General features: G+C 36.2%; 1 protein-coding gene across 2 annotated transcripts; it reads left to right on the forward strand.

Annotated features, from left to right (window-relative positions):
• Positions 1 to 462: 462 nt before the first annotated feature.
• CISD1 (CDGSH iron sulfur domain 1) lies at positions 463 to 17,503 on the forward strand. Of its 2 annotated transcripts, XM_046026959.1 has the most exons (4): positions 463 to 676; positions 6,205 to 6,299; positions 7,212 to 7,417; positions 16,841 to 17,503. In XM_046026959.1, the coding sequence occupies exons 2-4, from the start codon at positions 6,260 to 6,262 to the stop codon at positions 16,928 to 16,930; spliced, it is 336 nt and encodes a 111-aa protein (XP_045882915.1). In that variant the 5' UTR covers positions 463 to 676; positions 6,205 to 6,259; the 3' UTR covers positions 16,931 to 17,503. The 2 variants fall into 2 exon arrangements, with proteins under 2 accessions (XP_045882915.1, XP_045882916.1); XM_046026960.1 differs by lacking the exon at positions 6,205 to 6,299 and having other exon boundaries at positions 471 to 676.
• Positions 17,504 to 17,740: the final 237 nt, after the last annotated feature.

Below are 17,740 nucleotides of genomic sequence, written 5' to 3' on the forward strand. Positions count from 1 at the left end.
CTTTTTGAGTACATTTTTTGAAGAAATAAGCCGCTTTGTTTCTCCTACTCAACCCTTGGCGCGGGTTACAGGGTCCTCAATGGATAACTGGCTCAAAAGCAGAAGAAAGTGACGTACACCGAGAGCGAGGTGAGGTTTTGAAATAGGACTTGTCTGCCACTGGCATTTTATAATGAAAACTGGTCATGGCCTTGCAGGTGTCGAACTGAGCAAGAAAACTAGATAAAATCTTAGATACCTGATTATGTCAAGTGTACTACCAGCACCTGTCCTTTGCTGTAAGAAACACGCACACCTGGAAAAGACTTCAGTCTGGCCTAGAATCTCTATTCTCCAAGCCCTGCCCCAGGCTCTAGGACTCCGCCCTATACGATTGCGCACACTCAGTTGCTACCTCTCTAGGTCTCCTCCTCCCTACTTTTCCCGCTGTCAAAATCCGGACTCAAGACTTTAGACTGGGACGCAGCTCCGCGCATGCTCAACATCAATTAGAGTGTCAATACACACCGGCTCACCGCCAGCCGCGGCGCCTGCGCCTTAGCGGCCTGGAGTCTGTACGCGTCGGACGTTTCTCGAACCTTGACTCCGGGCCTCCGCAAGAACCTCTTTGTGCTTAGTGCCCTTTGCACACTCCTTGCAAGCGACGGCGCCATGAGTCTGACTTCCAGCGTACGAGGTGAAGTGGGGCCTGGGAGCGGGTGAGGCTGGAGGCCTGCGCACCGGTGGCTGCTTCCTCAGCTCCTCTCTGGGCTGTTAGTTACCGCTGCCCTGCGAGCCCGCCAGCCCTGTAACCTTGAGATGTAGAAGGGCAAGCGTAGGGCGGGCCTGCGGACTCCCTGGGCCAAACCAGGAAAGGGGGCGATGTCGGTATGAATTGGTGATCTCTCCAGGCCTAAGGGGTACGGGGGCCATGGAAGCATCTACCCAAGTCTGGACCACATTTTCCTTAACTAGCCGTGTCCTAAAACCTAACGATTCCGCCGCTAGATTTTTTTTTTTTTTCTTGTTCTCCCTTGAGACAACTCTGTTTTCTTAAATCAGAGCTTGGAAAAGAGGGAAGTTTTTTGTTGTTGTTGGTTTTTGTTTGGTTGGGTTTTTTTTGTTTTTGTTTTTTTAAAGAACTGCTCCCCCTTCACAAGTTTAAATCACCGTGGAGTCAGACCATCGATTTTCTGCAACCCTGAAGCAATGCGTGACTAATCACATCTCAGTTTTGCACATTTTCTTAATGGAAAGAAACCCAACCCAAGATCTTCAGTTTTCCCAGGTTTTTTGTTGTTGTTATTGTGGGGTTGGTTTTTTTTTTTTCCCCCTTTTTTTAATCCCTCTGGCATCTGCCACTCCGTGGCAGTAGTCCAGGAGAGAGGATTGAAAACCGAGCTCTTTGAACTCTCGGCTTTCTCAGCCTTGCTTCCTTTGCTCTAGTCTGGCGTTTGGAAACAGGTCCAGTTAAAATTAAGAGATTTGCTAGAATCTACTAATGTTGAGATTCACATTATAACAATTCTTGGTGGTGGTAGACCTGTTAATATAGTACTGTGCACAAGTAATAAAATACTCTGCCCAGGTATAAAACGCCACGCCTCATGGTTTGGTTACCTCTAACAGTTGTTAAGTAAAGGTAAAGAGATTGTCCAGAAGCTAATTAAAAAGAGCCTTGTTGGTTCATTTAGTAAATATTGAGCATCTAGAGTGCCCAGGTTCTGTAAAGGCTCTCTGTTAACCTGAGACCTAATTTTGTAATCTGTTCTTTAAATTGGAGAATTTCATGTCTGTTTCCAAAAGTTACCTGGCAGAGTTAGGGTGATAACCCATGACATTTTTACTTACTAATGAAGTCCGTAGGAGGTGATTATTTATAAAACTTATTTCAAAGGATGCTAATCTTTAAATAGAGGGATCTTGGTGCTCTTAAAATACAATTTTTGTTTTTGTTTTTTAAAAACCCAAACCTGTATTTTCTCAGGAATAAGACTGTTGTGTAAAATAAGATAATCATATGATTTGAGCCACTGATAATTTTATAGGAAGACAGTTTGCACTTTTGTGATATGGGCCAAAAGATTCCAACACGTTTTTAAAATGTGGAGTCATTTTGTGTATTTTAAACCTAGGGTTTAGTGCCCATTGAAATGTGAAGTAAGTGAACTCTAGGACTTCTTAAGACTCCCTGCTGGCCAATCTTGCAATCTAGACAAGTTGTGTGTGTGTGTGTTTAATCCAACCAAAAGGGAATCCAAAGGTGACTTTCCCATTAGCTTGCTGTTTTGTGTGTGTGTGTGTGTGTGTGTGTGTGTGTGTGTGTGTAATCCAACCATAAAGGAATCCAAAGGTGACTTTCCTATTGGTTTGCTGTTTTCTAGGGATAGGAAATTGCTTGTTGAAGAGGGTTATCAGCTTAAACTTGAAGTACTCAACTTTGTAATGAGAAGTAACTACTTCTTATTTCACTTAAAAGTGTAAAGGTTGTTAGGAGGACTGTGGGCAAAGGTCCAAAACCTTTGTAAATCTCTTCATCCAGCACCTTCTTATCTTCTTCTCCAAACATAGTAGTTTGGCAGGGAAGGGACAGATAATGTATTGGGAGTCCACCTTGTAATATTTAGACCTGAAATTGTTCCCAAGTTTTAAACCACACTAAAAAATCTGAAATTTTGATTTTTTTAATTTGGGGAAGATGAATTGAAAAGAAGTCTCTTCTCAACTAAACAGATTAATAATTATAAAGGGCTTAAAATAGTATGTGCTTTGTAAGTATGTGTTAAATAAAAAATAAAAGGGTGTTGCCTATGCAGGTAGAATTCTTGTTTGTATTCAGAAGAAAAATAATGGGTTGTGGGTTATAAATAAAATTAATAGGGATCAGGCCAGGACATAAATCTGGGCGAGTCAATGAGAATAAGTCATTGGAATTGAAATCCAGAGATCCTATTCAGTGAGATGGTTCTTGATATACTTTGGGTGGGTGATGCCAACCTATGTTTTTCCCTTATTGAGGTATAATCAACATACTTACGCTGAACTTATTTTTTATGTGATACCAGATACTACTAGTTTATTATAGTTTCTAACATTAAGCATCTTTCACTACAGTGGAGTCCCCCGTCTTTAGTGACCCCTCCTCAACCCAGTATATGACTTTTAGGAAGTTTACTATATGTGTTGCTCCTTGATACCTCTAAAAGTCATTGAATCTGCTCCTTTAGGTTATATACAATAAATAAATATGGGGGGACATTAGGAACTATAGATGAAACAGAATTGGCAGTGAGTTGATCCTTGTTGGAGCTGAATGAGGGTAAATGGGAGTTCATTATAGTAATCCTTGTATATGTCTGAAGTGTTCCATAATAAAATTTTACTTTTATTTTTTTAAGATTTTATTTATGAGAGAGAGCACGCGTACGCGAGTGCACAAGCAGGAGGTGCAGCAGGCAGAAGGAGAAGCAGGCTCCCCGCTGACCAAGGAACCCCATGCAATTCAGGGCTCCATCCCAGGACCCTGGAATCATGACCTGAGCTGAAGGCAGATACTTAATTGACTCAGTGACCCAGGCATTCCTAAAGTTTTATTTTTAATATAAAGAAATGTTTTAAGTCCCACACTTATACAGTAGGTTAAGATGAGGCCAAAGATAAGTCAGTTGGTGTAAGAGCAATGTGATGGTAAAATAGACAGATGGAGTTGCAAATTCAAATTAATAATCTGTAATTTTTTTTTTATTCAGCTAACATTGAACACCACCTGTAAGCCAGGCCTTAAGAAAAAAACATTACCGGGCATAGCCTGCTGATCTGGGAGAGAGACCTTACGGAGGGAAAGATTTAAACATAGTTCCCCTCCCCCTCTCCTGAGAAGAAAAGGACATTCTGATTCTGTGGCAGTTGACACTGGGGAGGAGAGGACCGTTTTGGACAGATAAGGGACTAAAGGAATAGAAACAGGGTGAGATTTCTGTCTTAAGTTAAAACAAAATAATTTCCACAGTAGAAGAGAAAAGCTGGGGAATGGGTTATAAACAAGAGATTGTTTTCAATATCTGAATTATCCTGAGAGAAAACCAGTATTCTGCTATACAAATCAATATTATACAATAGTAGACCAAGGGAAGAGTAAGAATGGAAAGGATTATTTAGAAATGTATTTCCTGTATTTCGTTTTTTATATTGGCTTATTCATTGTATTTGTAGAGAGAGAAAGCATGGCTAAGCAAGATTGGGAAGGGTGGGGTTTGATTTAACTGTAGGAATACTGTACCTTGAGAGATGTCTATAAGAGACAGGAAGTAAGGGTAAAACCAGGAGAGGCAGTAGTAGTGCTCAGGAGTTTTCTGGACCCCGGTTAGGAAAGAATGTCTGAAAGGTGCCAGCTGAAATGTCTTTGAAAATTGGGTTTTAGTAAAGTCTCTTTTTGCCTTTGAGATTGTATTTATTCTTAATAGAATATGCCCACTATCAAAAACTAAATGTTACTTAGGTTTTATTGTTTTTATTAGTTTGTTGTCTTCGGTTTTCAGTTCTTTCTCTATTCTAATTGTTAACTTTTCAGGCAATCATCATTCTTGCTTGTCTCTACAGTTTCCTTTTCCTTCTTTTCCCTAGAGTTGCCAGTGGTATCCACCGCTTTTTGCCAGAAAAAAAAAAAAATGATTCATTTATCATGAAATGATAAAACAGTGACATATGTCTTATTCTGGGAACTTACATTTGTCTCTATGAGATTAGAGAATTAGGTTTTGGGGGGGGGGATTCTTAAGAATTTATCTAGCCCTGATTCTAAAAAACCCACTGGAACAAATGCAAAGCCATTTTCCTAGCACACAGACGGTACTATGACATTTATATAGGGTCATAAGTCACCTTTGTTAGGGGGTAGAGTAACACTGCGTGTTTTGATTCCCTGTGGGGCAGCTACTTTTCAGTAATATCTAGACTCAGTTTCCATTTCTTCATTTGCCATTGCCTCTTTTGTGTGTCAGTTATTCTGTCGTTTATTCCACTGTCAAAAATTCCAGAGAGGTAAAGGTTTAAAAAAAAAAAAAGTCACCATATGGATTCAGTGGCTAATATGAGAAAAGAGAATAGAAGACTGTTTTGATGGTTAAGAAAGATTCTTTTGGCCTATTATGATTTTCAGGTAGAAATTCCTATAGGATTTCTTTCTTATGTTGTGAGACAAATTAATCTTAACCAATTTTAGTTCTTTGGGTTTCAGACCTTTTTGATATAGGTTGGCACTATTAAAGCAAATCTGCTAGGGATTACTTCATAATTCCCCTAAAAAGTAGGGTATAACTAAAATTAACAATTTTTATTGTGTTAATTTATTCTTTTGGGATATTTCCTCCTTTAAAGTTTATACTGAAGATCATATTTAGCAAATATAATTGAACATATACTATGCATAGCAGTATTTTAGTCCATTTTGTGATACGTACATTAGCTAATCAGAGTGGCTTTCCATTAACTTAGAAGCAGATTGCTACAGCTCCTGACGTTGAGTCCTTTCTCAAGGGAGTTCCATGGTAAATAATACATCAGAAAAGACTATCATGAACCAAGCTAGAAATCAGAGTGAAGTTTCAGCCCTTTTTGGAATTGCTACAGGGTAATATCATGAAGCTGCACTAAAATTCAAGACCAATCTACACAAAATGTGTAGTTAAAAACATTCTTTAGTGAGTCCAAAGTTTGAAGCTGTCAAATAACTTATTAACTTGTCTTAGTCATGTAGCACCTGGGAAGGACATCATGTTAATGTTTATTTTAAAAGGATTTTAGCAAGGAGGAATAGAAATATTGTGGGAAGGAAAACTGTTTTGTAGAGAATACTGTAGTTGAAAGTAGAATCCAAGGAATGAGTTGAAAGAGAGGACCCAAGATAAAAGGAACTAAGTGTGAGAATGGTTGTTCCTTCCCGTTACAGTTTTGTAAGAATGAGCTCCAATTTAATGTAGGACACTATTAGAAAGGGTGATTAATCACAAATAAGAAATTTGACTCAATAGTGCAAATAAGCCATACAGTTAATTATTCATTATATGTTTTTATTTCTTCTTGGAATGTGTTTTTTGTACTTATCTTTCTAGAGCTTTATTTGATAGTCTGGGAACTTATTACAAACACAGAGAAGATCTGACTCAGGAAGTGCTGGAAAGCAGTCCAGTGTGTTTATCCTGACCCCTGTTCAACTTCTTCCTGCAGTTCACTCCATGCTGGGAATAGACAACTCTCCTCTGAGGCTGAGGCTAACCAGACTATGCAGAACTTTCTACTCTCCAACATTCTGTGGAACTGGGGTAGTTAAGTGCTTGGGTTTCTAAAGGCTCCTTGAAAAGCTACATGAAAAGAATAAATAGTTAGTCAAGCAAATAATTGAGTAGAAAAATGTCATTAAATTAAAAATGACGTTCGTAGGGAATTCAAATCATCATCCACTGGTGGGTAATGGAAATTTAGACTTTATTGAGAATATAACTGTAATTATATTCATGTTTTCTCTGAAATAAGAAATTAATACATTCTGATTTAATACATTCTGACTTTTACTCTAATGAGAAAGCACTTTGAAATTTAAAAAACAAAAACAAAAACTTTTGAGTGACTGAAGCCCAGAATCCTGCTGGATATATTTCTTTGAATGTTTAAGGGCAGCTTTGTTTTATTTGTCCTTTTGTTTGTTTGTTTGTTTTCTTCAGATACCAATTCTTTTTGTGGTTATGCACTTTAAAATCACTAAAGGACCTACTATTTAGATGAACTCTGATGAGTCAGTTTGTTAACATAATCACCTCCTGATTTTTTGGGTGGGGGTAGTCTTTATAATCTGAATTTTTTATTTATCAGTTTTTTTTTTTAAGCCATAGGTATCTTCAGGTTTGCATTTTATTTTAAATCTATGAACACTTTTTAAAAATTATTAAACATCGGTTTCTTTTTCTTTTTCTTTTTTTTTTTAAGTTTTCCTCTATCTCAATTTAGCTATTTTCAATAGAAAATACGCAGTTGCCTCAGTAAAGGCTGGGGCAAGTCTTAACAAGAATTGTTACACCATTGCGTTGTGATTATTTTGTTAATAGTAAAAATTTTTGACTATCAGAATGCTTAACTCAAACACTGAATTTCCTGAACATATCATGTTAGTAAAAATACACATTATTAGTGTATATTTTGGTTTTGATGATTATTCCTGTTTTCCTTCCCCACTCTAGTTGAATGGATCGCAGCAGTTACTATTGCTGCTGGGACAGCTGCAGTTGGTTATCTAGCTTACAAAAGATTTTATGTTAAAGATCATCGCAACAAATCTATGGTAAACCTTCACATCCAGAAAGACAACCCCAAGATAGTACATGCTTATGATATGGAGGATTTGGGAGATAAAGCTGTGTATTGCCGTTGTTGGAGGTCCAAAAAGGTGAGGAAAATAAGTCTTTTATGTTAGTGCCATCTTTAATGTAACATTTCTTTTTTAAACTATTCTGTCAAACATGTATCACTAGATATTATTAGGATATCTCTTCATCTTTTTTTTTTTTTTTCATTTGTAAGTAATCTCTGTGCCCAGCATGGGGCTTGAACTCACAACCCTGAGATCAAGAGTCACCTGCTCCACTGACTGAGCCAACCAGGCTCCCCTTTTCTTTCTTTCTTTTTTAATGCATTCTGTTCTTCTCTGTTTTCCATGTTCTCTTCATGATTATATTTCTAAAATGTATAAATTATGCAGTAAAATTGCATTATTCCCTTACTGAGTTCAGGTGAATGTAACTGTATTCTTGACCAAGAAGAGGAAAAAAAAAAAAAATCCCTTTATTTATTCTTAGGATTTCCTCCCCAAGTGGATCTTTGCCTCCACTCTCCCAGGAAAGAGAGTATGCAGCCTAAAACACAAAGAAAAACAGAAGGGTAGATTCTTTTCTTGAGCTTTTTAAGTTCCTGGATTCTAGGACAAGTTTTAGAAAATTCAGGAGAAACTTGGAAAACTATCCTTGAGAGTTTCTTATCTGGTAAATATATTGACACTGTATCTAAGCTTTCTTTAAGCTATAGCTCCTGTAGTTAAATACATAATAGGATTCTTTTAATCTTCTTTGTGATAATTATATTTCATCAAGTTCCATTTGGAACTCTCATCTGTGATACCTGCAGCTTTAGACAGTGATGACAGGTAGTGATGTAAAGATGATAAATCCTTTCCTAAAGTCATCTTGAAAAGCTTCATACATTGTATGTGATGTATTGTAAGAAATATGGTGAGGCTACTGCCACTGTTAGCATTTAAATAAGATGGATTTCACCAAAGATGATACTATAACACTTAATGGACAATAGGGCACCTGGGTGGCTTAAGTGTCTGCCTTCAGCCCAGGTCGTGATCCCAGGGTCCTGGGATTGAGTCCAGCATCAGGCTCCCTGCTTAGGGAGCCTGCTTCTCCCACTCCTCTCCCTGCTGTGTTTTCTCTCTCTCTCTCTGTCAAATAAATAAATCTTAAAAAAAAAAAAGAAAATAGACAATAAAAATGATTTATCTGTTTCTGAAAGCCCATGTTAGGGACCATCTCTTCCCACAGTGGAAAACCATTATCACAAATGGTATATCAAATAAGGAAGACGTCACAAACTAGGTACTGGAAAGTGTATTCTAACTCTCTTCCCCAATAAAATAATGGTGTATATATAACCCAGTGATACATTGCTTAGATAATGCCATTGTATTTGAAACTGCTTGGTGAACATATGGAATGTGAAAAATTAGTAGTTCCATTACAATTTGTACCTTAAAAAGAACAGTGTTCATTTGGTATGTGGGATTATTTATAAGTACTAGGGGGTTTCTAGAAAATAATCCTCAGTAATATTCTGTAGACCAGACCTGGTTTGTATTTTAAAAATTAATGCTTATTATAGGTTTTATTCCCCTCTTGATCACCAAAATATGCAAAACAATACCTTTAGAAATTCAGGAATTTCTAAGTCAGTTTAGTAGTTCTTCAGTTAATGATCATTTAGTGTCTACTATATACGCATGAGAAAAGTTAAATTGTAAAATATCAAGTATCAGAGAAGTGTACAGTAGACTCAGTGCTTTAAATAAAAGAAAGAGCTTACGCTGTGGGCTAGAATTTTCTAGGATAGCATAGTGATATACATGGGCTTTAAATTGCCCTTGGAAAATGTGGTGGTATTTGAATAAACTACTAATTTTGGGGGAGTCTTTATTAAAATCTGTAGGAAAGGACTCAAGTGAGCAAAGGTGGTGGGATCAATGAATAATCTAGTCTGGTCACTGCTCTTCCATCCCCCCAGGAATAAGTCCAAATTGAGGAGAGTCTTGAGTACCTTTGCGAGGAGTTTGTGCCTGCAGACATGGGAACTTGTCAGGAATTTCCAGACAAAGTTATGATACTTATGTTAGAGTGATGGTTCTAGGAGTGGAGAAAAATGAACAGATAGAGGAAACATTTTGAGGGAAGGATAAGCTAATGCACTGACTGATTGATAAGGGAGATTGGTGGAGAAAAACTGAAACTAAAGAATCTAAACCTGTAGTATTAGAAGAGATGGTACTGCTAACAGAAATAGGACTTCCAGGAAGAAAAGCTGATTTTCTAGAAAGGTGACAAGGAATTCAATTCCAAAGTGAATTTTAAGGTGATATTTGAATGGAAATGTTCAGCAGATAATCTGAAATGTGGGTCTAAAGCTGAGACATCAGGGTTGGAGATAGAAATCAGCAAAACTGAGGAGTTAAACGTAAGAGTGCTTATGTTTAAGCATTAAAAATGCTTAACAAGATCCTTGATGCAAATAAAAATCAAGCATGAAATCTTAGGGAATTTTTTGCATTTTGAAAGAGGAATAAGAGCCGAAAAAGGAGATGAAATGGGCCAGAGTTAGAAGAAAACTGGAACTTTCTCCTTTCCATTATGAAGCCATGATATTCTTAAAGACTTGGCTATGAACATAGGCTTGTGCAAAGACAAGTAGATAAGTATTATAGTATGAGTTGCATTAAACAATTAGGCAATTGACCTTTTGGTGTCATTTCAACAGAATAATTAGAATAGAAGCTGTGTCTAAGTGGGTTAACGTGTGAATTACTAAAAATGAAATGCTAGGAGTCTGAGTAACTTTCATAGTGAATAGAAAGGAAAAGAAAGATGACTGCTTGAGTGAAAGCTAAAGCATAGATTTGAGGTCAAGTAAGGGGTGTTTGCCTTGGTTGGATTTTCCCAGAGGGTAAAGAAAGGGTCAATAAAGCAAATAGGAACATATGAGGACTAAGATCTTAAGCGTATCAGGAAGAATCATAAATGGACACAAGCTACTGGTTTAAATGTTTATTAGACTTTATAATTCAACAAAACATTCTGGGATTATTTTTTCATCACACAGTTTCCAGATTCTTAAACCAGAGATGGTCATTTCCTATAAGTAGACATTAAGGAAAGGAATGACAGACCAGTCATTTTATTTCCCATTTTCTCTTTTTTTAAGGCTTATCTTTTATGCTGTTATCCTCTTTGCATTTAGTATTTGTCAGTTCTGAGTTTTCACTGAATTTTAGGAACTTTTTATTCCCACATGAATCAGTTAAGAATTCACTTTGAATTTTATTCTTGTTAATGGATGTTCTTATTCTTCTGATATCTTTGGAAACTCCCCCATTCCAGAGGTATGTAAGGTTATCACAGAGGTGCCAACTCACACATTTCCCTACCAGTGTACAAAAGACTTTAATTAATACCTTTGGGTGTATTGAGTTCATAATCAGTAATTTTTTTCTTCATATAAACCAGTTGTGTTTATAATGCAACAAAATGAAAACACCTTTCTACTTATCTCAAAAAAGTTACATATGATAAAATCTTTAATTCTGTTCTAATTCATTCTTAAGGTACAATCATTAGTAGCCCATTGTGTGGGTTTAACATTTTTGAGTGGTTTTCTCAGGCCTAATGAATCATCTCTTAGCAGTGTGCAGAAATTACATTTTAAAATATGCCTTGTTTGTCCTCTCCCCCCTCCCTCCAAGGATTGGTATGCCGTCGGCTGTTTCAGAAACTTGGTTATTTCATCGTATTTTACAAAAGGGCTATCCATATGTGACAGGAGAAAGAAAGGAGGCAATAGAGAAGTGACTGCGGGAAAGATAGTATTTGAGACAGTGCTGTCTTGAAAGAGGTGGAAAATGAGAGTGGGAGCACAAATGTGAAACTCAGGAAGGAAGAGAGAGCTTTATTTTAGAAATAAGAAAGTGAGAGAACTTTAATGTTAGAGGGAAGAGTATGCAACATAGTCTTGCTAGATTGCCACCCTACCCCCACTCACCTGAGTTGTATTTTGGCCATCTAGGAGGCAGGCGAGAGTTTGAACAAGGACAGTAGGTGGATGCACACACACTAAGAAATAAGAATAGAGGAAAGGCATGCCAGTTATTGTCAGGAACTCAAATGAAGTTGAAACGCAACTGAACATACTATGTAGAAGCATTTTGCTTCATTTACAACTTGGGATTTTTATTGGGTTTTTTGTTAGTGGTGTGCTTGTTTTTGTTTTAGGGTGTGTGTGTGTGTGTGTGTGTGTCTGTCTGTCTGTCTGTCTGTCTGTGTGTTACAGAAGTCTCCAGCCTATTAATGGTTTGGAAGAGAGTGTATGGAGTCTGAAACAAAATTCTGAATGATGATTACATAGCTTATTCAATCCACATAAGGATAGTCTTATAAAATCTTAATTTCTCTTAATATATTTTACTACTATCTTATATTTTACTTAAAGTAATCCCTAAGAATGGAATAAAATGTCATATCCTCTCAGATAATGTCAGATCTTACTGCTTTTCTTTCTCAACCAAAGCAAAACTATTTCTCCGAGTTCATGGTAGTCAAAATGGCCCCCGGCAACTTCCTTGGGAAGTACAATTCAAACTCATTAAAAATACAAAGATTGGAGAAGGAAAATAATTTTTTTTTAATTGTTGCACATACAAAACGTGAGGAGCATTTATTTATTTTTATCTTGAAATACCCCAAAACCAGAAACATCGTAACTTGAGATTAAAGTCTTTAAAAAGAAGCAAATCTTGTGTATTTTATGAAGACTGATGATGTTGCTAGCTTTCCAAATGAAAAGCAAGAATCTCTACGTCTTTTTTTGTTGACCCTAATCATTTTTTAACCCTCTTCTCTAAGTCCTCTCTTCTCTAATTTTAAAAATATGTGGGATTTGTAGTTTACTAATTGGGTTAACAAATACATGTTATTTTCTGGACATACAGGAAGTTCAGCCAATTCAATTTGCAAGTTTTTCTCCAGGATTTGTTAATAACAAACACTGGCGTGTTAGAACAGATTTTAGAATCACTCATGAGCTAAACTTTTCCATCAGTTATTGAGGTTTTACTTTTAAATATTGATGACTATGTGAATTAAATATACCCTTTGTGAGTTTTTTTGTTATTTCATCTCTTTGCTTGACTATTTAACAAATTTCAAATCTTCAATGAAAGGGTATTTTTTGTTTTTGATATATAATTGCATTAATACAAAAACTACTATACTTCCTAGATTACATTTGAAAGTATACACATATTTTCTTTCTCTTGCATAGAAAAGTTAAAAAAATAGAACAAGACACTTCCTGAAAAACACAAGTATTGTTATGTAATTTATCATTTGCATTTTAATGCCAAGTAATTGACATTCATATTGAGAATCATGAATTAATTTCAATAAATATATCCCATTTATATGTATAGTATATTCTTAAGAAATTGCTAATCCAGTCTTGCAGTAACTCATCTTGGTCCTGGTTGGGGGGAAAAAAAAGTTTAGTTTTATTTCATTAACTTAAAGTGAAAACTCTAATGAGTAAATATGAAAATACCTAATCTTCACATGAAGTTTGGGAGAAGAATCTGCCCTAAGTCAGTAATTCCTGAGATTAATAAAGTACTATTAAAAGATACCTGTGTTTCTGAACAAAATGATTTTTAATGCTTGGTTTACATTTTCAAGTCATAAAAGCTTTATATATTATGGAAGCATGAAAGTTTTTTGAACAAATAGCCAGAATCTACTGTTCACTGCCTTTTTTTTTTTAATATTTTATTTATTTATTTGACAGAGATCACAAGTAGGCAGAGAGGCAGGCAGAGAAAGAGGAGGAAGCAGGCTCCCCGCGGAGCAGAGAGCCTGATGTGGGGCTCGATCCCAGGGTCCTGGGATCATGACCTGAGCCAAAAACAGAGTTTTCAACCCACTGAGCCACCCAGATGCCCCTGTTTGCTGCTTTTTAAAGAAATATTTTTTCTTTTAAAACAGGAAACAGACAAATTTCTGTTGTTAGCCATACCTGGATTATCATATAAGAAGTATATTCTCATCTTAGATATATGGCTTTCTTAACCTTTTATAAGATGTTCTTTGTATATTTCTCTCCTGTTCTTGATTCTATGTAGAGAGGGAAATAATTTTTGAACATGTATTATTTTTCTAGAATTTTTTAGTATTTTCAAAATGAGATTCAAAAAAATAAAGATGCTGTTAACAGTAAGTTATTTAAGACTTTTCTATTTTAAATACTTTATATTTTAGAAATACATTTTATAATCTGTATATGTAAAACTGTTCGGTAACATGTTTTGTGTGTGCTGTTTATAAAAAATGGAATCTTTTACAATGTAAATTTGTATTCTCACTGTAAAATCATCTGTGTTTGTTTATTAAACATGTCACCTTGAAATGCTGATCTCTGCTACAGAGTATATTTTAGTTTGATTTTTATGAATTGTTATGGCCTCTTTCTTATCCATGCCAAGAAAAAACTGAGAGCTTAGAATGATTGTTTTTGTTGTGAGGACTTGTTTTTAACAGGAATATACTGTGTACCATATCCTATTGAGGAAAAGAGGAGGGGAGGGAAGGAGAAAAGAAAGAGGAAAAGAAAGCTTTACATACATTGCACTGATGTTGCTATCTACCCCAAGATAGAATTTTTACTTGGAAATATTAGATGTGCTCGTACCTTGACTTGCTGTAAATTTTAACTAATTTATTGTATCTTGGAATTATATACAAATAGTAAAATTAAAATTGAATTTCATTAACAATATTTTAATCTTAGACACTTCTAATGTCAAAGTTGAAGATTATATACCCTTATTGTCTTTTTTCAGGTATCTAAAATTATACTGCCTCCACTGTGAGTAATGAGGCAATTTTAATCTTAAGGCTAAGATTCCTGTTACTTTAGTCTTCTAAATTGGCCTCTTCAATGCAATAGTGTACCTTAAACCAAACAGTGACTCTAGATTCTAGAATGTTAGGTACACTTCAGACATCAAGAATAAAACGAAGATGCTAGCTATCATTATTTAATGTGAAGTAGAAATAAAAGGTATAAATAATAGAAGGAAAGAAAAAAATAATTTACTAGTAATTGGACCTTCTAAGTGTAAAATCCTGAGGAGACACGTAAAACATTGTTGAATTCCATTTTTTTTTTTTTTTAGAGAGTTTATTTATTTATTCGACAGATGAGATCACAAGTAGGCAGAGAGAGAGAGGAGGAAGCAGGCTCCCTGCTGAGCAGAAAGCCCAATGCGGGGCTTGATCCCAGGACCCTGAGATCATGACCTGAGCTGAAGGCAGAGGCTTAACCCACTGGGCCACCCAGGCACCCCCCAATTTTTGTCATTTAACAGTAAGAAGGCTATGCCTGCAAAAACTGTTGATAATATATATGTAAGTAGTTAGATATGAAAATATACCTAATTATGATAACTATAAAATATGTAAGACAGAAATAATGTTATCAGAGTATGCATGAGACCTGAAGATGAGGATTCCAAGAGAAATTAAATAGTACTTGGCAAAAAAAAATTCTCAGGTTTATCTGGAAGAAAAATTGGTAAAGTTTAATAAAGGTACATAGAGAATAAATAGGAAAAGTCTAACAAGAATAATTTGAAGGAAACCTAGCTCTACCAAATATTGAGGCATATTTTAAACATCGTTATTTTCCCAGCAGAGTAGATTGATGAATATGATAATGTAGAACCTATAAATAGGCATTTTTATAGGTAGAACTTTGTAAAATTAAGAATAAAGGTATAACAATTGTTCAAACTCTAATAATATTGAAGCAACAGGATCTTAGAACATCATTTTGTAAAGTGTGTTCTGTAGAACACTATGATAATAGATAACAGAATTAAAAGCGTCCATGGCAGGGGCGCCTGGGTGGCTTAGTGAGTTAAGCCTCTACCTTTGGCTCAGGTCATGATCTCAGGGTCCTGGGATCCAGCCCTGCCATCAGTCTATCTGCTCAGCGGGGAACCTGCTCCCCCCCCCCCCCCCCCCCCCCGCCTGCCTCTCTGCCTACTTGTGATCTCTCTCTCTGTCAAATAAATAAATAAAATCTTCAACAACAACAACAAAAAGTATCCATGGTTCAGTCAGCCTGGGAAATTTTGAGCTAAAATTGTATTTTTTAATAGCAGGACTTCTTTTAAATAATAATTTATGCTACAAATCAAGAGAATTATATGATATGTTTTTTAAAACATAATGAAACCAAATCAGAACAACTTTAAGGACTTCTTTGGACCACACTCTGACAGGCACTGTTAGAAATTTACTTCTGGGGGTGCCTGTGTGACTCAATCATTAAGCGTCAGCCTTTGGCTCAGGTCATGATCCCAGGGTCCGGGGATTGAGTCCTGCATCTGGCTCCCTATTCAGAGGGAAGCCTGCTTCTCCCTCACCCACTCCCCGTGCTTCTGTTCCCTTTCTTGCTGTGCCTCTCTCTGTCAAATAAATAAAAATAAAATCTTAAAAAAAAAATTTACTTCTTGGGTGCTTGGGTGGCTAAGTGGGTTAAGTGTCTGCCTTCGGATCAGGTAATGATCCCAGGGTCCTGGGATCTAGCCCCACATCGGGCTCCCTGCCCAGTGGGGAGTCTGCTTCTTCCTTTCCTATTCCCCCTGCTTGTGTTCCTGCTCTGCTATCGTTCCTGCTCTGCTATCTTTCTTTGTCAAAATAATTAATTAAAAGAAATTTACTTCGGTCACTTTTCTACCACTGAATCCCAAAATGTCAGTTATATTTAAAATGTGAAATCATGTAAAGAAATTTACTCTAGGAGAAAGATGTTTCCATGAAGAATGTTAAAAAGGGAAATACTGGGGGCGCCTGGGTGGCTCAGTGGGTTAAAGCCTCTGCCTTCAGCTCAGGTCATGATCCCAGGGTCCTGGGATCGAGCCCCGCATCGGGCTCTCTGCTTGGCAGGGAGCCTGCTTTCTCCTCTCTCTCTCTCTCTCTGCCTGCCTCTCTCCCTACTTGTGATCTCTATCTGTCAAATAAATAAATAAAATCTTTAAAAAAAAAGGGGGGAAATACTGGCATGTTTGTATGAAACTAATAGGAAACTAACATGAAAAAATTAGAAAAAAGTTTTGGGAAAAATTATTGCAAAGATCAACAAAGGGATAACACACAAATTGATTTTTAAACAAATGAACTTAGGCTCTAAATGGACATAGTTCACTAGATGGGAAATTGTAAGTGTAACATATAAACATGGAAAAGATACTCAGGATCCATGAACAAATATCACAAATGGAAATGCAATTAATCATCTGTATTATCCACAAGTTGATTTCTTCCTTCTACTTGGTGTTTATACTTCAAACATGCTCTTTAAGAATACCTATATAAGGTGGGCTAAGAAAATCTTTTTATTGGGAGTTGACGTGTGTTATATATAAGCAGCACCCCCACTCTGCTAAGCTAATAGTGATTTTGCAATTAGACATTGACCTCCTCTCTTTTTCTAGTTCCCATTCTGCGATGGATCTCACACAAAACACAATGAAGAGACTGGAGACAACGTGGGACCTCTGATCATTAAGAGAAAGGAAACTTAAATAGACAGTTTTGACACTGCAAACAAACTTGTCATGATGTTTTCTGATTGTTTAATTAGAATGACTACGACTTCTGTCTAATTCACCTCCCCTGGGTCCTAGATGTGGTCTATTGGAAACTGCAGCTTTCATATTCATGGCATTTGCCTTACTTGTTGAACCATTGTGGTGCACATTTGTTTAAACAAAGGAAAAAGTAAAAACCAACTTCATGGCTTGTGGGTTATTTTGGTCTTGTAAGGATCCGTTTCTTTATGTTTAATTATATTAGAATATAGTTCTGTATTAAAGTTATCATTAAATTATTGTCAAAATCCTGTATATGCAGGTTGTACTTATAAATTTCAAAGAAAGTTACCACCTTTTAATATTACTTAGTTAACCTAGAAAGTAAATTGGGTGTGATTAAGGTATATTAATCTCTTAGTATAGGAAAGACCTGTTATGACCATGATTCTCTTCTTGACAGAGATGATGACACTGAGGAAATATAATAAAAATGAACTTGGAATTTTATTCTGCTTAGTTATAAGTGGACCGGGCCTAAAATAAAAGGGCACATTAACTTCTTTATTCATTTTCATGAGTATTTAATTGACCCATTAAAGGAACCAATACTGGAAATTTAGATCAAAGTGATAGTAGATTTAAAGTAGTCATGAAGAAGGTCTTAAAATGTTAATGTTCCAGGATTCTATTCCAAGAAGTGGCACTTGAAGCAGGAACATTGAAGGATTTGGAACACATGATGTCAAGCCTCTTGAACAGAAAGCCACACATTCATGACAGAAATAGTAGTCACAAAACTAG

Source organism: Meles meles, chromosome 13 (assembly GCF_922984935.1).
Source record: "Meles meles chromosome 13, mMelMel3.1 paternal haplotype, whole genome shotgun sequence".
NCBI classification, from domain to species: Eukaryota; Metazoa; Chordata; class Mammalia; order Carnivora; family Mustelidae; genus Meles; species Meles meles.